The sequence below is a fragment of the Siniperca chuatsi genome, linkage group LG15 (genome assembly GCF_020085105.1).
Source record: "Siniperca chuatsi isolate FFG_IHB_CAS linkage group LG15, ASM2008510v1, whole genome shotgun sequence".
NCBI classification, from domain to species: Eukaryota; Metazoa; Chordata; class Actinopteri; order Centrarchiformes; family Sinipercidae; genus Siniperca; species Siniperca chuatsi.
Genome location: NC_058056.1, coordinates 11,768,653 through 11,790,594, shown reverse-complemented (window position 1 = coordinate 11,790,594; position 21,942 = coordinate 11,768,653). Strand labels below are relative to the sequence as shown.

The 21,942-nt window shown below is 41.5% G+C and overlaps 1 protein-coding gene across 2 annotated transcripts; it reads left to right on the top strand.

The window, feature by feature from the left end:
- Window positions 1–3,461: 3,461 nt before the first annotated feature.
- LOC122888992 (protein L-Myc-1b-like) lies at window positions 3,462–12,785 on the top strand. Of its 2 annotated transcripts, none has more exons than XM_044223957.1 (3): window positions 3,462–3,582; window positions 9,921–10,549; window positions 11,275–12,785. In XM_044223957.1, the coding sequence occupies exons 2-3, from the start codon at window positions 10,006–10,008 to the stop codon at window positions 11,874–11,876; spliced, it is 1,146 nt and encodes a 381-aa protein (XP_044079892.1). In that variant the 5' UTR covers window positions 3,462–3,582; window positions 9,921–10,005; the 3' UTR covers window positions 11,877–12,785. The 2 variants fall into 2 exon arrangements, with proteins under 2 accessions (XP_044079892.1, XP_044079891.1); XM_044223956.1 differs by lacking the exon at window positions 3,462–3,582 and adding an exon at window positions 9,100–9,408.
- The last annotated feature ends 9,157 nt before the right edge of the window (window positions 12,786–21,942 follow it).

The following is a 21,942-nucleotide window of genomic DNA, read 5'->3' as shown; positions in this document are numbered from 1 at the left end:
TATGATAAAAAACTCTGTCACCTGTTGACCATCTCAGCCACTATCAGACTGGCTTGATCCCAGACAAATATCATTCTCTAAAGACACTAAAAAATAATAGTCTCCTTCTACACTAGTGTGTGGCTGTTTTGGAAGATACTTTGGAAGATAGGTTTATTAATATCTTTCTCTGCTTTTCTCCTTAGTGATCCAGCTACAGTGACCCCCCCGTTGGCTTGGTGGTGGTACAGGGAATTTAGCTGGTCTCATAACATCCAATAACAGAAAACATCTTAATCCGGCAGTACAGATTCTGTAGGCTCCAAATAAGTAAGAACTGTCTGGCTTTACTTCATTTTTCTTTTTCAGTTAAAATTGTGTTTGATCTCTGAGGCCTTTTCAGGCTTTTTACAGTTGAATCACATCACACACACAAACAAAAACCTTTGAGTTTCAATACATTTAAAACGTGATATGCATTAAAGTTTAAGTATGGTGATTTTAAATCTGTATTTTTACTAAAACACTGTTAAATTGGCTGTCTTTTTGAAACTAACCTAACTCTACTTAATGTTTTCAGCAGAAATGAGCAGGTTTTGGACAAATAACCACTTTATTTTTTTGCTCTTTCTCTTGGGATATCTTGATTGTGTCAAATGGCAAAACCGTCACATACACATTCACACTGCTCAGTCAAGTCTAGCTGAATTAAAAAGGAGTCCCAAACTTTAAACCATTATGTGATAATACTGCATTGCAAGACAAAATAACACAGTCGTTCTCTGATCCTGGATGTCGGATCCTGCTGGGAGCAGATACTGATGGCTTTGGGCATTACCGAGGGGCTACTCATATCATCATGTTTTGTATGTTAACTCTTGATCTGCAAAGTAAGTCAAAGTGAAATAAAAGTAAAAAAGTATATCTCAAACGTATCACAAAATGGAAATACTCAGGTAAAGTACCACAAAACTGTACTTAAGTAGGCTTACAGTACTTGAGTAAATATACTTGTCTCTTTCCATCACTGGAGGCTGAAGAAAATGTGAACTGTCTGGAAGCTTTTAGTAATCCTTCAGGTTTAAACTGTCATCATGGCGCCATCTATTGGACATCAATGTAACATTACAAAATACTGTCCTGTAGGCTTGAAAAACCTGAAATTTTGACTCTTTGTGTGTAATTGGAACAGCTGATTAGATAAAAATCTTATTCATCTGTGTGATTCACATCAGTTTTTTTTATCTTGTGCCACTTTGCTGCTTTAGCACAATTCTCTGATACTGTCACTGAAAGAGGAAAACCTATATTCTGTGTATTTTCTTTGTTTGAATTGGTCTAAAAGTAATTTCCAACAACACACAAGCAGTAATATTTAAGATATTTAATATTTACAATAAATAACTGATTATTATTATAAAATGTTGCTACTTTACTACATGTCATTAGTTTTTATCCCAGGAACTGTTCATATGATTTTGACTTGCGACCCTTTAAAGTGACGCAATGTTTAATAATGACTCCTCACCCAAGGATGCATATGTCTATGAGTTGGGAGCAGTCCAACCAAAGATTGTTCTCAGATTATTCCATATGTATAGTTTCAACAATAAAAAAGCAAAGATTAAAGAAAAGTCAGAAAAAATAAACATCATTTGCAGAACAGAATTTATTTCTCTTAATTTTTATCTTGTTAATCATCTTGCAACCAACTCTGACTTGCAGGTTTGGTTGACTTTATTTCACCAGAATAATCCTCTACATCATTTGTAGAGATCCTGTGTATCAATACTGATTTCCATGGAGCCCTGGGTACATATATTAAAAAAAATAATAAAACAAATAAAACGTATCAAAGAGTAAACAGTCTCAAGCACACCGCTCCAGGTGAGGAGTTTTGTGAAGAGCTCTTGGAGTGTATGTTGGAGTGTGTGCTCTCTCTGTGAATGGGCGTCATGGTTTATGTTTACTAGCAGATCCTGCGGATAACTGGACAAACCTTGTATCTCGTGCTCAACAGGGAAGCTCTCCATGTCCAACTCTGGGCCAAACACTAGTGGCTCTCAGTTCTTCATCACCACTGACAAAACAGACTGGCTGGATGGCAAACATGTGGTGTTTGGATACCTGGTGGAGGGGATGGATGTGCTCCGTGCAATGGAGGTATGGGTTGAAAAGGTTGACTGAGATGGCAAAATTAATTTTTTTATAGAATACAAGTGGAGGGTTCTGTTCCACAATAAAATAAAGGGTTAGTTCAGTGATAATAAAATCACTCACAGCAAAAAAATCACTCTCATTAACAAACCTTAGTTATTACCCAATGTGTTCTTTAACTATATACATCACTATTTGCATCTCACTGGTTGTGCTACATGTGAATAGAGCATGCACAATTACAACAGCAACCAAAAGAGTCTGCTGGTTTACCAAAGGGGACGTTAATGCTATGATAAATTTTTGTCATTGATCTGGAATGTGCTCACTGTTGTGGGTTTGGGTCAGAGTATTTACAGTGCACAGTCTGTCAATCAAGTGTACTGGTGTCCAGAATTGAAAGATTGTTGACTATTCTGTTCCCTTGTCAAACTGATCGTAGATAAAGTCACCACATTTCTGACGGTTGATCTTGATCGCAGCGTTTTAAGTTACAGGGGTTTCCAGAAGATGGGGATCCTGCCTCCTGAAAGCCTGATCCTGTGTGACCATTAGGAACTGCTGGTGGAGCCCAGTTCTCTCAGATATAAGGGATAAAAGATGCTGTAATTCTGTCCACTATATTGTCAATACTGGTCATTTGCAGAAGTCTGTCAATTGTGTGATCTTTTAGAGTCTGGTCTGTCACGATCGCTCGTTGAATCTTGCTTTGTTGCACTGGTGCTTGGAGTCAGGCCATTCCAGTGGCTGAATGTAACTAAGTGCATATTGATATACTGTACTTAAGTATAATTCTATGATACTTGTACTTTGAGTATTTACTTGAGTATTTCCATTTTATTGTACTTTATACTTCTATTTCCCTTCTTTTCAGAGGGAAATATTGTAGTTTTTAGTCCACTACAGCATAGTGACTATAGTTACTTCGCTGATTAAGATTTCACATATAGAAACTCATCTTATAAAATATGACGCATATAAAGCATGTAAAGTTAGCTACAACATTTTTATGCTATTTAAACAATAATTCATCAAAGTAACACTCTGAGGGGCAATTTTTCTGCACAATGAGTATGTTGACTTTTGATTGAATTGATTTAGCTGATAATACCTATTCCTATTTTGAATGCAAGACTTTTACTTGTTATGGAGTATTTCCACATTGTTGTAATTCTACTTGTTAAAAAGGCCATTATATTCATCAGAATAATATGCCTTCTGATATACTTCTATCTCTCTGTTGCCGAGATTGAATGGTTGACGCACAGCATCCAGCACAGCAGCCAATCAGCGTTCACGGATCGACGTGCAGGCGATCATCCCGCCCATAGCGCTCAGTGCAAAGATGAAAGCGAGTCCAGCGGAGCGTTGACACAGATGCTGAACTTTTCAATTTTATATCTTCTATAGTTTATTCATCGTTCGGGTGTTGTGCGTCTATTGAAAGTAAGTGCATTATATGTGATCTTTGTAGGATCGCTTGTGTGTTATGGTATTCTTTTTGCTTGTATACAGTGCGTCACTATGGCTAATGATAAGAGATTATTGTCTTTAGCACGATGCTACGCTGTATATATGTTACTTTTATTCATACTCGCTTACACTGATGTCGTGTTTGTATATTTCGTTTGTATTGCGGTGCAGTTTACTAGTCTAAGTGCTCGTTTTCGAGGGATTCTAAGTAGTAAACAACTTGATGCGCACGTGCGCAGAACATGTCCAGACCAAGCACCGCTATATAGAACAGATTAAGCTGTTTTATTGTTTAACTTAACGTGCATGACATACCTAATTTGTTTTCTTACAACTATTAATCCCTTTCAATTTGTATTTTGCTAAATATACATTGTGTATCTTTGTTTAACAGTCAATGTTAATATTATGTATATTTATTTTTACTCTGTATTTTGTTTTATAGAAAGACCACACACACACACACACATACTGAAAACACCCAACTAAGTAAACTTTTCAACTTTCTACTCATAACTGAGTTGTTGTGGTGACAAATAAACGGGTTACTCCCATATTTCAACCATCTTTGCCTGTCTCTTACCGGACACCCTGTGGCGGGTTTCAAACCTAACCAGCAATATACTTAATGGGAGTGTGCTACCAACAGCTAACTCATCTTTTCACTACTTTTACTGAAACACTTCCTCTACCACTGGGTGATTGCACAATAACATGTGAGTAAAGAGCTCAGCGCTTCAATCAGTAACTTACACATAGCAAACACCAGGTGGCAGCCTAACTCAGTCCATGTGTGCTGCAGTGAGGCAGTGGTTGCACTCAGGGATGTGGCACTTCAATTGTTACAATCATGTTAGCACTTCACATAAAGTACCCACTCCTTTCAACATGTATAAAGTATGCCCCTAACATGTTATTCTCACTTTGCTTTGAGTTGCAGTACAGTAATATAATAGAAAGGTCACTCTTTCATCCGCAAACATTGCACTGTAAGAAAGCAATATGGCATGAGGATGTCCTTTATTAATCCTTAACTTAGACTGTAATCATATCTAAAAATATTTTCTATAACCCCTTGCTGGAGAGGAAACGAAAAGACAAGAGATAATGTCAACAGTAAAAGCTTGATGCAATGCATGCATTGCCAGATATAGATCTTTGGTGTGTGAAAACTGTTAGCAGGTAAAGCTGGCACCCTGCTGATCACACTCTCATGGTATTTTGAGTGTGTGTGTCAGAATATGGTGTTCTACATCCCCGGAGAGCAATAACACTTGTGTGAATTATTTAGGCTGTCTTTCTCATCTGCATGGCTTTCTCTCTGAACTCCGGGTCACCGGTCCTACTTTTAAACCTGCTACTGATTTTTTTTTAGATGGGTGGAGAAGGTCAGAGGTGAGGGTTAGGGGGTTCATGTGTCACGGAGGTCGTGGGGGAAAGGAGGATGCCCCCTTGTATAGCACATGGGGACAATTTCACAGATAGTTCCCGAAAAACCATCCAAATTCCTGCACCGCATTGTGTCTGATATTCTTCAGGCAGCTGAGTGGGTGTTGCAGACTACATAAGGACTGAGGTGGATCCCGACCCCCCACACCCCCTTTTTACTATCCTCACACATATGCTACTATAACAATAAAGGACAATGGCGGGTACTTGAAGTTAAGCTGGGAGATGACTTGGGGAGCTGGCTGTTGTTGTTGTTAAGCATTGTTACCCCAACAATGTCCCTGCGGAGGAAAAGATCTCAAAGTTTTAATGAAGGAAGAGAAGAGAGGAGGAGGAGGGCCTCATCTGAATTTTATGGGACCAAAGTTTTTTCTCTCTTCTCTTTGGCTGGGATGAAACATTCCCAAAATAGCAGATTGAAGGTTGGTCCACTGTGTAATTATGGGATGTGAAGTTACAGGATCTACAGGCTATGATCATTGCTCTGTGGCCGAAAGAACTCCGCAATCACATTGGTGAAGCTTAAAGTCAGCTAGAATATATCTCTCTTTGAAATTGTTCAACTTATTTTAGATTCAGAACATAACATTATCCAGTTGAAACTGATACAAGGTTTTGCATACATGATAATTGTCATTTATTTAACCAGATAAAAGTCTCACTGAGATTTAAATCTCTTTTTCAACAGAGACCTGACCAAGAAGGCAACATAAAAACATTATTACAACAATAAATACAGACGACATAAACAGTTTTAGACAAATGCACAATGTCCGGTTAAGATGCAAAAGGTTTCCAAAACTATCTAAACTTATGTAAAATTAATACATTTAGAAGCAAACTCTGTTAATAGTACTTTTGCACGTTTGCATAGATAAATGGACGTATAACCATCTGTGGAAAAGTATGTATAAGTTTTCCTGCAGCAGAAAATGGATTGCCTAAATAAAATGTTGGTTTACTTGGCCAGAGGTGGGACAAAATCAATCAGTGTTATGCAAATCACAAGTAAGTCTCAAGTGTTGGCTATGAAATTAGGGATCAAGCCCTAAGTCACGACTGGTAAGTCCTAAATCAATTCCAAGTCCTAAACTTTGTGCTTCAATTGAGACTGAAAGTTTAAGATTTCATGGCAACAGGGCAGACTACATCTGCTGAGAGAAATCTTGCAATTTGATCAAAAGCTCCTAAACAGCTAATGTATGGACCGTGTGGCGTGGCTGTTTTGTCAACTGCTGTTTCCAAGGTCAGAAATGAACTTTAAATTTTAACTTTTCAGCCAACATGGACAAGAAGTCCTGAAAGTGTTGAGCCTTATTGGTACTTGAACACCAAGGATACACATATTGGAAATACACCGTATTTGAACACCTACAATATCATGGCAACTGGACAAACTGCTTCGGGAGAAATAACATTTTTTTTTTTTTTTGGCTTTGGGCAGGATATCAAGTCATTCTAAGACAAAAGTCTAAAGTCCAAATGAACCACGAGTCGGTCGAGTTTTTAAATTTTGCCAAGATGAGTCTTAAATCACCAGATTTGTGACTCATTTGCGTCAGGTACGATGTTGATTGATATTGCCTTCAGTACACTTTAACCATATACCACACTTGAAGAGGCCACACAATCAGGGGAATGTGTTTGACCTCAGGCCAGTCGCTGACAACAGATGTCCATCACTAATCAGTGACATCAGCTTGGCCTGAACAGGACCAGAGATACTGGAGGTTTTTGTCTTGTCCACTCAGACGATAAATTAAGGAAAAGACACGCACGCTATGGACCAAACTGATCAATATGTTAGGCAGGAGGAAGTTGAGGCCATGGGTGGTGTGCGATTTTGACCTGGCTTTGTCTGGTCATGAGACGTTGGTGAACTTTGACCTTTTGCTTGCCAGTGAGCATAAAACATTATTTCACGCCAGACAAATCATGTGTCTACCTTATCATTGCCTTGTACAATATGGTGATATCATGGTTAGTGTTAAAATAATTGAATGTTTTAGGTCATTGAGTGTTTTTTTTTACAAGGGTGGTCTTTTTCTTCTCTGGCAGAGCTGTCATTGTGGCCTGTAAACAAGAATTTAAGACCAAATATAGTTGCGTTCGTTGAAGACATTAACTTGTTTGCTGCTGAAGATGATTTCTCTCACTGTAAAGAAGATCGCTCACTTCACCAACACATGCAGACGTTTTAAGCAGCTGAATCTTGGCTGTTTGCACACTCGTTGTGCTCTTTTGTGTTAAAATGCAGGTCATTCAAAGATGCACTCCACCCTTCACTGTGGAAATGTTTTGTAGCTTGGAATAGAATACACCTTTTAGCTTCTGTACATACTTTGTTGGTGTCAAGATGCTGAATATGGAAATGAAGGACCATCTGCATTGAATTCCTATCTTTTGTAATAGAAATTAGAAGACTTGATACTGCAAATCAACAACTTTTTACACCAATTCAACTTCATGAAACTGCTCTACAGCTGCTTTGTCTTTCCTGACATGCCTGCAGCTGGTTATCAGTAATAACTGACAAATTAAAAAATATCTGGATCAAGATAAACTGCATAACTATAATATATAGTATATAATATATATAATAAAATAACTTTTAGTCAGAAACAGCCTGATACAAGGGAAACAAACTGTTTTTAACTGCTGGAGCTGCTGGAAAAAGCAGGTTTGGAAGTATTTTAGACTTCTGAGGTCTGCTGATTTGAACAAGATTAAGGAAAAGAGGATCATCTTAAAACTAATATTTGCCGTTAAGGTTGAGATGGGTCAGCTTTACTTCAGGATGAGGATCACAGACTTGTCTCTCAATGCAGAGACAGCAATAAAGACATCAGACTGGACATGACCACTGTCACCACTACTTTGTGGACTATCTAGATAATCCACAGATTTGTTGTGAGCAGTTTCATGTAGGAACTATATTCTGTCTACTGATAGTTCCTACATGAAACTGCTCACAACAAATCTGTGGATTATCTTGAGTAACCGAGTCATGATTTCTGGAAAGAGAAATTGCTGTTGAGTTTTTCAAATGTTTTTTTTTTGCAGCTTTGACCACCAAAAGCTGAGTGCCATATAGTCCCATTGTATTAAAAAATGCAGACATCTCTACCGCTGATATCTCCAAAACTCGGCAAATCAAACCAAAACAGAGGAATACATATACTTAAAGTATTACAAGTAACATTACTCATTATGCAGACATTTTATTATTATATATTATTAGGGTGGTTGATTACTCAATAAATAAATAAATAGTTAAATCTAAAAAAAGTGAAAAATGCTGCATCTTTAAATGTCTTGTCTTGTCCAATCAACTGTCCAAACCCCCAAAATATTCATTTCACTAGCACATAAGACAAAGACAAGCGTTTGGGAAGCTGAAGCTGGGAAATATTTTGAGTCTTTGCTTGAAAAATAACTTATAGTTGTCGATTATTTGACTATTCGACTAATCGACTAATTGTTTCAGCTTTATATATTATATTGTTGTATCATTATTACTGATGCATTAATGTGACAGAACTCTTTCACTGCTGCAGCAGGTCAAAGTGGAGCTAAATGTAACTACTTTATATACTGCTGATTAGTTTAATGACAATGCTTCATATTTAATTTTTAAGGTGATTTCAAGGTTGATCCTTGTGTGCAAAATCGCAATTTACAAAGCGATTAGCAACTAAAGCTGTCCATTTAAATGTAGTGGAGTGAAAAGTACAATATTTCGCTCTGAAATGAGTCGAAGTATAAAGCAGCATGTAACGGTCAAGTAAATGAGGCTACAGGTAAAGCACTTGGACTGGAATAAAACATCAGCTGAAGGGAAATGACAGTAACAAAAAACATATTTGTCTCCTTCTACTTCTCTAGGAGCAACACATACTGATGATGAAATATGTTAGTTATTGTGACCATAATTGGTGCTGTAGACGGGGCGGGGCTGAGCGCCTCCCCCCGCCTCTGATGCAAATGGCGGGTCTTACCCGGATCTACCGCAGCAGCTATTTCCGAGGCTCCTCCCTGCACTTTTTTTATCGCCTTATAACAGGATATCTCACTGGCGCGAAAAACGCACTGTGTGGCTTTCTATTACACATTGTGGGGCGGACCTTGTGTTTTCAGTTTGAGCCCCGGCTTTTTGTTGCTTTAAAAAAAAAAATTAAAATACAACAAAAGTAGCCTATGGACTGCGTCGAAATACCGCATCTTTGTATCCAGCAACAACTCGAACAGCTTTTATCCGTTTGATCTCCGTGCGCCTTGGACGCTTTGCTCTTTGGCTGCCGAGGGATTTTCAATGCCCTGAATTTCGCTGTGGGATTTAGCTCAGAGCCGGTGAGTAGTTTTATTCTAGTGTGTGCCTATTAAAGTTTCTAATGGGGGAATCTAGCAATGTCTATGAGCGTGAACCCACTCTGTGGCTGTGAAGCACTTTTCCTCTTCACCGGTTCACATGACTCTGCTCTATGGAACAAAGCGCTGCCTACATTTCAGGAAATGCAGCATCACATATGACTTTTACTCAGGATAGTCCTGTAAAACAAACTATGTAGTTATCTCGTGTCGCCTCCTGTCCATTAAAAACTTGCACTGAATCATACTTGACGCTTATATATAACTAGATTATGTAATAACCTTGTGTGCCTGGACAGTTTGAGTCCATCATTGCAAAGAGGACATCCGCAAGATGCAATCAATTATTAATGTGGGCCCATTGTAGAAAGTAGGCTGTTAGAGGGATGTGATATCCTAATAGCCCATTAGATGGATAGTTGAAATGTGATCACACATCTAATGGGAACTACTTTAAAAGGATCATTGTTAATCACTGTGATATTTTCCCTCAGGTTGTGCAGGACGTTCTTCAGAGGCCACTGGTGTCATTTGATCATTTCTTGGAATACCCTCTAAAGGATTTTATTAACTGGAAACATGGAGTTCGACTGTTACCAGCACTATTTTTTCAACGATTTCGACACAGAGGAGGATTTTTACAAGTCGACCGCACCAAGCGAGGACATATGGAAAAAGTTCGAGCTGCTGCCCACCCCTCCCATGTCTCCCACCCGGACTCTGAGCGGTGGTGCTCTGCAACTCTCGCCGGGAGACAAGCTCAGCTGGCTGTCCAAAGTCCTGGGTCAGGACGAGGAGTGCGAGGGTCAGTTCATCCCCGATACAGAGAAGCTGTTCGGCAACCTCAGCTCCATCATCATCCAGGACTGCATGTGGAGTAGTTTCTCTGCCAGTAAGCAGCTGGAGAAGGTCAACGGGAGAGTGTCAGCTGCAGCACAGACCGGTGTCTCCCCTGTTGCCCAGATCGCCGTGAAACCGAGCAAAGCGCAGTGCGTCTCTCCCGGTGGCCCGCTCGCCGCCTCGGCGACAGACTGCGTCGACCCCGCGGCTGTTCTCACCATCCCGGCAAGCAGCTGCAGGAAGTCGGCGTCGTCTGGCTCCGAGTCTCGCTCTGATTCCTCTGGTAAGGAAGCAGTCATGCTCTAAATTGCCCCACCCTGCCCCTGCCTCAGGATTATATTGCCCTCTATTTGGAAAACTGGGCTGCCGTTGCATAACTGTGGTCTGTGGTGCAGAGGGGTTATCAAGTACGAAACAGTCAGTCACCTTAAAGCTGGATTTTTACCCTCACTTTGACAATGCGCCACATGCTTGCTCAAGATACGCATGCAATCTTTTAAAAGCCGCGCCCCCGTCACTTTTACTTGAATTCCCCCCCCCCCTTTCAATATCTGCCACTGGCTCTGCATTACAATCAGAGTGCGGCAGAGGGGCGGGCTGATCGAGTCATGATGATTTATTACTACTACACACACAGCGACAGACCGTGAGAGTAACTCTTTCACACTTCCTAAATTAGGGAGTGCCCCTGCCAGTAGATCTCCTCATTTAAATTGTTGATGAATGCTCAATGCTCAATGACAAAAGCCTGAATTCCTGCTAGCTTTGGCATGGGTGACCACTGTTGTTAACACCTCAGCTCCTGCTCTGCCCCCCTCATGTTTGGCTGTGGAATGCACTTCCTTATAGTCAGTTTGGTTAAATTTTGATTCAGCTTGACTCTGCTCTTTCGTATGCAGGAGTGCGAAAGCTTGTGAAGTGTTTTGTGAAGGATGGCATTGAAACACTGTGCTTGTTAAACCCTTTTCTATGTGTATATTGATGAGTTGTTTTCCTATGTGATCACAGATGATGAAGAGGAAATCGATGTGGTCACTGTGGAGAGTAAACAGAACCGGGTGCGGCTGGTGAACGTAAAAAAACCAGTGACCATCACGGTCCGGGCCGACCCCTGTCCCAAACGCTTCCACATGTCTGTCCACCGGCAACAGCACAACTACGCCGCCCGCTCCCCAGACAGCGAGCCAGAACCTGAGGAGGATGAGGAGGAGGAAGAAGATGAGGAGGAGGAGTATGAGGAAGAGCCTCAAAGCAAGCGTACCTGCACAGCATCCAGTCAGCATCCGGGCTGTTCGGCTCGTGTCTCCCAGCCCACCTCCCCCTCAGAGTCTCCCCAAAACTCAGACACAGAGGACACGGACCGCAGGCGGAACCACAACTTCCTTGAGAGGAAGAGGAGGAATGATCTCCGGTCCCGTTTCCTTGCCCTACGGGATCAGATCCCCGGCCTTGAGTCGGCCAAGACACCGAAGGTGGCCATCCTGACACATGCAACAGAGTACCTCGTGGAGCTGCACACCAAGGAGAAACGGCAGCTTCAGGAGAAGAAACGCCTCAAGACCCGACAACAGCAGCTTCTACGCAGATTATCTGAACTGAAGCACTCTTGAGATGCAAACGAGTGTGTTTTTGAAATGAACTGCCTCATTCAGTCAGGAACTTTTACTCTCAAAGTTACCTGTCGCTTTTCCAAAAGCTACAGTTTTTATATAACATGCCTCATGTAAATAGCTGTGAATTTTGTTTGGAATACAATACATTCATATTGCTAGAGGCCTATGAATTGACTGTGCTTATCAATGAACCTGATAGTGGGAGGAGCAGTGTGCTGTGTTTTAATTTTTTCTTTGCACAGTGTTTTTAGTTATGAACAGGGGTAATGAAATTGATTTTATAGCTATAATTCCTGGTATGCTGTGATGGGAAACAATATAATCTGTTGTCAGAATTTTGGTAATAGTTTACCAGTGTGATGTAGCCTTCAGGGTGTGTGTGGAAGTTGGTTGAGAGGTCTTCATTTCATCATTGCACACTTATAATTGGAGTGAAGTGTGAATGCCTTTCTGTGTACATATGAGTGAGTGAATGAGTTAGTTCCTGGTTTGGTTGATTGTTTGTTTGATGTACAAATTGTTCTGTAAATAATAGCTTATCGCTCCTGGTGAAGGAGACAAAATCAAGAGTTGTCTTTATGACGTGCCACCAGGCACCGATGAACCTCTATTTTGTTAAGAAAATAGGAAAAATGGGCAAAAAAAAGAAGAAGTAGCACTGCTGTACTTTATGTCTATGGAAGAGGATTAGGGCCACGTGTGAAAAATACATTTTCCACTTGTGGAAAAAGTCAGAATCCTGAGTTCACCCTAACTCATATAAATTTTCACATGTGGCGCTAATCCTCTTCCGTATATATCTCACATGTCACTTTGTGATTTCAATGCTTCTCCTGATTTTGGTTGATTTTAAGCATGCTAACATCAACGGCAACATTAAATTTTTATACCATATTTGCATACAAACCTGAAGTCATTGTTTTTAATTCATAAATTACACAATGCCATACACTCCTAAGGCATAAGTTACTGCATTCCTCTAAAAATGAATATCAAACATCTCAGAACATTTAGACCTTGCCATCAAATTTTTGTTCTCACCTCAAAATTACAATCACAGCTTCTATTAGTTACCATGGCAACCTAAAGAAACCTTGCACTCAAGTGAACCCTTGATTTAAATGTTTGAGGTGGAAGTAACAAATGACACATTTATCGTGCCTCACACCGAAAGTGTGGATAAGATCCACCACACGCTGCTGTGGTAGCGCCTCTCCAGAAACAGCCTACTATCACACACACCAATCGGCTGTAAATTGAGGGCAGATCATAAAAACTGCTTGATTTCCCTCCTCTGTCACTTTGCGGTATCTGCCGTATAAACGAATGCGTCTTGTGCACCAGCTGCTGGTCTACAGAAGGTTAGACAGAGCTTGTCCTTGAGACTTGCCCTTGAAGAATGTGTGTGTGTGTGTGATATTGTTGTGGATCCTCCCCTCTGCAGTGGCTGCTGCATGCTGGGCACCTGATGTGCTCTGAACTAGGTTACACTCACACACACACACACACACAATCGGTATCTTTAGAACAGTCCCAAGGGTTTTGAGACAGGATTTAGTGTGGACTACTACTTGGATCCAGTGCAGCTATTCACATAGGTATGCAGTTGGAGAGTAGCACTGCTTCATGTTAGTGGCTATAAACATGGCCTGTAAATGGAAGAAGTGAAAATCTCTCGATGATTTCTACATTATTGAATGACACTATCTTCTTGTCCCCTTACATAAGGCTTGGATTTGTTATGTGACATGCCTTTTACTACCCTTTGTTGTATACTCTATTCCTTTGTGGTCCATGTAGTTGGTGGGCGTTTGCCAGTGAGACTCCTTACATGCAGCTGCTGTCCCCCAGAGAGCTACTTTGTATAATTAGAGTAAAGGGCTGTAGTACAGATAGAGGATAGATAAAGAGTTGTGTTTATCTGTAAGATGAGTGGGATCAATAATAAACATTAACTTGAAACTCTCAGGCTACCTGAGAAAAAACCTGACTTTCCAGCAGATTTTCCTGCAACCCTTCATGTGGTGGGCAAGATTCTTACACTGCCATATATTGTGGTTACCTTTGCTTTGCACTCACACTGGCACTGAGTTCAGAATTTGCAGGAAGGTAGTTGTGTGCACATCCTGTCCTATATTTAGGAGGGATACAAGGTAGCAGAATTAATGGAGTAAAAACTGGAGAGTATCCTCACACTGGGTTAAAGTTACCAAAAATGTATTGGACTGAAAAAAGGCAACGTTTTGACCCTAGCAGGGGTTTATCAGGAAAAATAAGTTCAGAATTTGAGCAGGGCAACAAACTCCTATCTGCTCCCTTAGTGGAATTCATCCAGTATAAGACTGAGCTAAATGCCTAACGTGTACTAACTTCTTGCATATTTAATTCCTCATATGAAGAGTCCCTGTGTGATGCTGCTTCCCTATCGGTGACTTCACTGACGAGTCTCTGCAAGCCTAGATGACTGAGGTTTGAATGCCAGTCATTTTGTATAATAAACTCAAAGCATCCATTTCGTTCAAGTACAGCCTGACAGGCGAGCCAGGCACACCCTGAACTCCCAACCGTCTCACACCTCACTGGCCTTTATCGTGGCTCGGATTAGTTGGTGTTTTACCTGCCTGTGTTCACTCTCTGGGCCCCATTTTCAGCCCAGAGGGCACTATTTTCTGGCACAGTTGAATATTTCCTTTGCAAAATCAACAGCTGGTCTCAGGAGGCTCCGTTGAGGAAGTTAAATGACCCCATCTACATACAATAGATGATAGAAACTCTCCAACAAAATTGACTTTGCTACATTTTTAAAGGAATCTATGTAATATTTCCATGTTCTGCAGAACTCAGTGCTTTGTAGTCCTTATATTTCCTTGGTAAACTCAGAACAAGTCAACCAGCAATGAAGTCTAGTCACAGTAAACAGCAATGACACCTTAGATGGACATCAGCTGCAGCTGTTGTGCTGTTTGTACTTTATACTACGTCAGGAAGTGAAAACAAAATCAGATATCAGGTCTTGGACCAGATAGGAGCAACCTGTCTTATATGTTTCCTGTTAACCTTCTGAGCACAACATTCATCTGAAGTGATACAGCACAAGAGTAGGAAATCAATAAGTAACTTAATAATGTTGTCAAGGTTCAAAGCATTTCTCCTTAAGGTATATTGTTAGCATAGTTCATGCTGGTTCATTTCAGGACAATGCAACTATGCTACTAAGTGTTTAGTCCACAGTGTGTTTCTGGAGATGCAAATGCGAACACTACTGTTGTTTGGTGAAAGATCATATCTCCATGTTGTCACTTTTTCAGGAACTAAAATAAACAGGCATGTTTTCAAAATGCCCAACAAACATTTGAGTTCACCCAGTGAGTTTAAAAAAAAGATAAATTGTGATAGACTTGTCTCAATTCACAGACTGTAACTGTTCAGTTGAAGTTGAAAGTTAAAAACACTTAAATTGATATGAGGTTCTCAACAGCTCTGCATGTGTGCTAGTGTTGACAATACACACTCAGTGGGTCTGGCACTCCTTTGTTTTAAAAAACAGGCTTTTTCCTGAAGGAAATAATGAGGTAAGAGGATCTCGTTTTCCCGTGGGATGCTCTGCTCTGCCCTGACGGTTAACTTGCTAGACCAGATTTTCTGCTCTCAAGTTCATGCAATGCCCACACTAAGCAACTTCTTAAGTGCAAGTGTGATCACTTTCACACACATGTTCATACCGTGGCTGTCTCCTTTTAGAGCATCTGGCTACATTTGATTTTCTGGAGTAAAATAAGCCTTTTAGGCCCAAACAGCTGCAACCTGTTGCATCCCCTTCACTAAATATCTGGTGTATGTAAGAGGAGATCCATTCATGGCTGTGTCACATAGGTCTACATATTCCCAGGATATAAGACAGCATGTGACAGCTTTACTGGTGGTCAGATAGAAGTGTGTGATGTGTGCAAACAGGGTGGGACTGTGGAGAATTGATGATTTGGCTGGGTGGAGAGCAGCCTCTCTCTGATTTATACATCTTCCTCAGACACACTTCATCAATCTCATTCACCTTTCCTTTTCTTTTTGAAACATTTCTTCACTGTGACACCAGGGAATGCGTGATGGCATTTACAGTGCAGCTACCTGTTAGAATTGAGACCTCACAGCTAACTCTTAACTAGATGCAATAAAGCAGCATTTGCACGCATTGCTGCCTGGGAATCTGTTTGGATGATTCATAGGCTAATTACACAATTGGTTGAAATTGTGTTTAACAAAGCGGATCATAGCTGTGTAACTGGGTGAGATAACAGACAAAAGTTCCCTGGAAGGAATTACACATTGATTGATGTATGTATGCTTGTGTATAACCATCTCTAATTCACTTGATCACATAGCTGTGTGCAAATTTCACCCTGTTAATATTCCTATGGCCAAAGAGTGAGTATATTCAGTATGTTTTGCACACAACTGCAGCACCTCAGAACAATGGATCAACCTGTAAACATTGGCAGAAAACAAAAAAGCAGATTAGATGTCTTATCTTTGGCAAGTCTACCTGACAAGAAACACTACCAGTTAAACACGTCACTCTGGCATTTCTTGTTTATAAACCACCATTGAGGTCAAACAAGTATGAATCTGTAGTTTGAAAAGTGAATGTGATAACTGCAACTCACCTTAGTAAGCTTATAATTGAGCAACATATGAAGTGCGTCTGTGTTTATGGAAAGTGGGAGGATAAACGTTCGTAACTGTTAAGATCCCCTAGCTGTCGCTGTGATGAATCTCTTACCTCTGCACTTTAAAAGAAAGAAAAAACACACACAGACACACAGGCACATTGAGCAATATTTCCACTATGTTAACTGGTTGTGTTCTGTCTGGCCTGGTTTGTATGGCGTGTATACAGAATGCTTTTACACAGTGGGGCACAGGAGGAAACGGACCATAAACACACTGCACTGGTTTGTGATTCTAAGAGCATGGTCGAACTGGCTGCTTATCTCTGACCAACATGTGGGTGAATATAGGACATATAATATAGGCGGAAGAGAAATAGGCTTGTCTTAGGTTAACCTTGTGACCTCCTGTGTGAGAATGAGCTGTAGTGGAATTGAATAATGTCCCATCAGGAAGCTTGGTTATGGTTGTGCTGAGAGATTTCGTTACATGCTCAGAGGGAATCGTAGTCAGCTGGACAGAGGAGAAGTGGACTCACTGTCATCCCTTCCTTACTCAACACTCAACACACACACCCTTCCCTTTATTCTATTTTTTTTTAAAGTGGCTGACGGTCAAGCAAGATGGGGAAAACACAAGCGGGAAGAGACGCAGATACACACATCTGCTTGTGAGGGCGGGCACACACACACACACACACACACACACACACACACACAAATGCTTGCAGGAAACTTTCCCTGGTTGCAGTCCTCCATCTCACTGCCTACTGACCCACATTCCAGCCTGGTTGTGTCACTGGAACTCAGCCGGGGCTGCTGCGGCTACTGTCCATCTGATCCTAATGAGGCTGTGAGCCTGCCACTGTAAAACCACATGAATATGCTGGCATGCAAGAAATCAAATTCTTTTACTTCCCGTTTTCCAGTTTCTCACTGTCTTTCCTGCTGTCTTCTAGTTTCCCTATCGTTCTCTCTATAGCCCTTCTTCCCTGACAGTGCCCCTCAGAAACAGTCTGCTGGCTCCTGCCCTCCCCTCAGGTACTTATCTCCAGCATTTGTTGATCTGGGTCAGTCTTCTGAGCTCAGTTTCTCTCTCTCTCTGTTGCTCACCCTCCCCATCCTAAGGCCAGTGTTACATAACAGTGATGATTCAGTTGGAACAGGCTGTATATGTTCCCCCCTCTTTCTCTCTCTCAGATACATCTGGCCCCAGCTGACTGGTGTCAAACCAATGTTTTGCTTTAAACCTCAGCCAGTCCAACAAATTGGTCAGCCTTAAAACCAAATAAACACACAAGGTGCAAGGATTTCCTGTGCAGCACCTTGTGCGATTCAGCAACATTCGTTTTGGACTGCAGCATGAAAGCGTTGTGGATTTTTTTGTTTTTGTTGTTGTTGCCCCTTTCCCCAAGCACCTTCCTTGCCCTCCTTAACTGACAGCTATCTTGTCTGTTGTGGGTTAGTAGTATCTGAGATAAATTCTAGAGGGTTAGCATGGGGCCAGGCGTGTCAGCGGAGCAGGCCTTTCAACTCGCCTGTCTAATCTGGAGATAATCCTAATCCCGTTAGTGTAAACACCGCTGCCATCTGGGCCCAGACACACCACAGCTCTGATTATAATGAACCCATCAAAAGGTCTTCAAACCACCAGACTGCGTGAGCTGCCAGTGGCTCGCGCTAAACTCTCTGACCTGGCTTCATGACACAATCACGCTGAGGATGGACAGTCCAACAGTTAATGGGCAAACAAACACACGCATAGCCAACACTGTACATGAGATGATGTTGATAAAGCAGGCAATTAGGATGGGGGACTAGAAAAAAGCTGCACAAACATGAGTAATCTGTTTCTATAGGGTCTTTGGCTATTTGAGATGTAAGAGGGAGCATTAGCTGCAGTGATGTAACCATGGTGTTGGTTAATGGATAAGCAGGAGGAGAAAGGGGGGAAAAGGGCCTCAACAGTGACAACTGCTGTGCTACCTTCACCCTGGCAACCCCCTCACCACCACCCCTCCACACACACACACACACACACTGAATGGGTGAGAGAGGGTGAGTCACTAAGATTGTCAGTGTGCTTAAAATGAGTATGTAAACATGCACACCAGTATCTTGGTGTTGGGTCTTATTCTGTTTTTTATCATATAGGATATATGACGTGAGACCTGGTTATTGATATGACTGAATACATGATTCATTGTCTAGTTTCTGATTGTTTGGCTCTGTGCAGACATGTCTTTGAGTCCTTAACATCCAGCCATTCATTGTCATTTCTATACTGAATGAGTAACCTTGGCAGGTGAGCATGAACGCCCATGGGTTTCTGGCCTCCTGGACTCACCCCATCTCTCTGTTGAGTTGGGCTTCTTCATCATATCACCAGTAATGAAAATCAAGAGTGACAAACGAAAAAAATGTATGCTTAAAGCTGCTCTAAACAATATTATATGTACTAACATTTTCCTCAGGTGTTGGTGGAGACCAAAAACAGAGCTAAATAATATTGGATGGAATATTGGACTTACATTCTTCAGGTGGACACGAGCAAGACAACCCCAAATTAATAATCACATTACACCATGTCTGCTTGATGTGTAAATAAAAAAAGGTTGTTAACATATTTGTCATATTAACTTTACAACATGTTAATATGTCAATGTTGTGTTTACAGCTTGTTGCCCTGCTCCCTAAATGGCCAAACATTACCGGTGTCAATTTCGTTTCAGCATGGAGATCATCATTGAATTCTTTATGGTCATATTTTTTTTGCTTTACTGTCTAACTACTCTGAAACTCAGGTTGAAGATGCCTCTACACACATGGCAGACATCTAGAGTAGAAATCTAGATAAGATGTTTATATGCCACAGTATCTTGTTTACTACTGGAGTACCCTAGCTAGCATGAGTACATTTCACAAAACTGGGATAAGATCTTATCTGGGTTTCTGAAACCGATTATGATGTTTGCACTCCCACATAACCTGGATACTCCAAAACTGGGATACTAGTAAATGCACTATTTAACATAGAATTTGGCATGTTCCCAAACTGCTTTTGAATAGAAAAAAGTATATTAAAAAAGCATATTTTATGCTTTCAAAATAAGATGAAGCAATCTAGTCAGAGGTGCCAAAGGAATTGAGCTAATGCCAAGTATCTACTGAATATGGTGAAACCTGTTGCTGCTGTTGGGGGTTTCATCGTTAAATCAGAGCCACTGCTGCTCTCACAGCAAACTGCCGGCTTTGTCAGCCAGCAGATGTTCCATTGTTTGGTTCTGTGGTGTAAGGTTGCTTCAGTTGAAGTTGGGACACTTGCTGCATCTTTTGAATTTAGCCCCATTGAGTGCCGTCACCACCAACCCCCACCTCCTTATGCACCCCAAGCTACTCAGAGTGGGGCTTTACCCCTCCCCCATCCCCTTTAACCCCCTGCAGACCTCAGTCTCCCCACCACCACGACTATAACCCCCCTCTAGATCTCTACTTTAGTGCTTGTGCTCTTTGTCTCCCCCTCAGTCAGGCCATCAGTAATCAGCAACCCCCCACTACACACACACACACACACACACACACACACATCAAAAGCCAATTTATTGACCAATTATTGCAGTGTGAGAGTGTATATGGAGAGTGTATTTGCATCAATATACATTAAAATGCTAAAATGCAGATCCGTTCACACACACACCCCCATGCACTGTGTGCTTTCAGATTGTCTGTTATCAGATGGTGAATGTATAGTGTATAGACGCCTCTGTTCGTTCTGCATGGTTACAATTCCTTCTTTTCAGCCTGCGTCTGAATGTGACTGCTGTTGTCGTCAGGGCCTGAGTGACCACCACTGTGGAGCTTATGTAATAATCAGTGCTCTGCTTTCCTCTTCCCCACTTTAGACCTGTGTGTGTGAAGCACTGAGAGAGAGAGAGGCTCTTAAGACCTAGGAAACACACAGGCAGCACAGACTTCCTGTTTTTGTGTTGAACCCAATGGAGGCAGGAAGTGAGAGGAACCGCTGCTCTGCTCTTTTTGCTCTCTGATGGGTGAATTTTGGCCGATGAAAAGAGTGCTAGTGCTTAGTCAGCTGCCACCCACTTAATTACACTACAGATTTAGGAGGGTGGGGTGATTCTAGACTAGAAATCCAATAACAACAAATCCAATAATGTCACTTGAGTGTGGTGTGGGTGACGTTAATGGTCTGTGATGCCATTTCAGCAAATGACCTTCATATGGGTCCTTTACCTTGGCAGTGGATGACAGCCAGCGCTATTCTCAGCAAGAAAAGGAAGAAGGCCTCTTCTTGTGTGTGATAACAGCATGTGTGTGTGTGTGTGTGTGTGCGTGCATGGAAATGAGAAAGGGTTCAAGCCAAAACTAAGAAGAACCCCAGTTAGAACAAAGAATCTGGTGGTGGCAAACATGCCTGAGTGGTTGCTTTGAAGGACTGATTAAGGTTATAATAGTCATCTGCCTGGCCTGAAGCCTCGAGGCTGTGTTTTTTTTTGGGGGGGGGGCTGATAAGAGGAAGGGGGTAGTCCAGGCTGTTACCCTCTTTGTTCTGGCCCGCTCCACTCATGCCTGCTTTTGTCTCCACCCACAGTCAACCACTGAGAGAGCATTATCTCTCTATCCGTCTCGCGCCAAAACAAAGAGGGGGGCGTGCTGCTTTTTCTTCCTTTTTTCTTTCTCTCTGTACTTTTTCCAAGGTACATTTTGGATCCATGGCAACCCAGTGACTGCAGGTACAGCGTAGGTGTGCAAAAGCTCAGAGTCCAGCCAGTGCAGTCCCTGTCACCCTCTTTCTCTCTATTTCTATGTCTCTTTCTCTCTAGCATTTCCCGCCACTCCAGGGTGCACGGGGAGGGGAGAGGAGGGGAGTGGTGTCACAGCCGGTATGAAGAAAGGCTGGCTCCTCTGACCCTCGCGCCAAATGCCGGCGTTATTCAAATCAGCTCAGTGGGTGCGGCCCAACTGTCTCCATGTCCTGTTAACCCCCTCAGAGCTTCAGACTAGCAAGCAGAGACACAAAGGCAGAAGCAAGTGTGGGCTAAGGGCTTTGCCACATAAAGGGTAAATGTATCATTAGGGTTCCACAGATAAAGCAGAAAGTATTTACTTCCCCCATGAAACAAATTAAAATAATGTTATGAATGTGAGTTTTTTGCTGTTTCAAAGGCTCTTTTTAGACATGAAATGTAGTATTTCTACATCATGTGAAGCTTTACATTGTCACATTTTACCAACCTTTCTTTAATCAAATAGGATATTAGTTATTCTATAATAAATCTAGAAAATCTTGGGTTCATTCTACTAAAACCATAGGTTTCAGGTCACAATAATACATATTAATTACCACAGACACTGAAAGTCTGTAAAGTAGCCTATTAGAG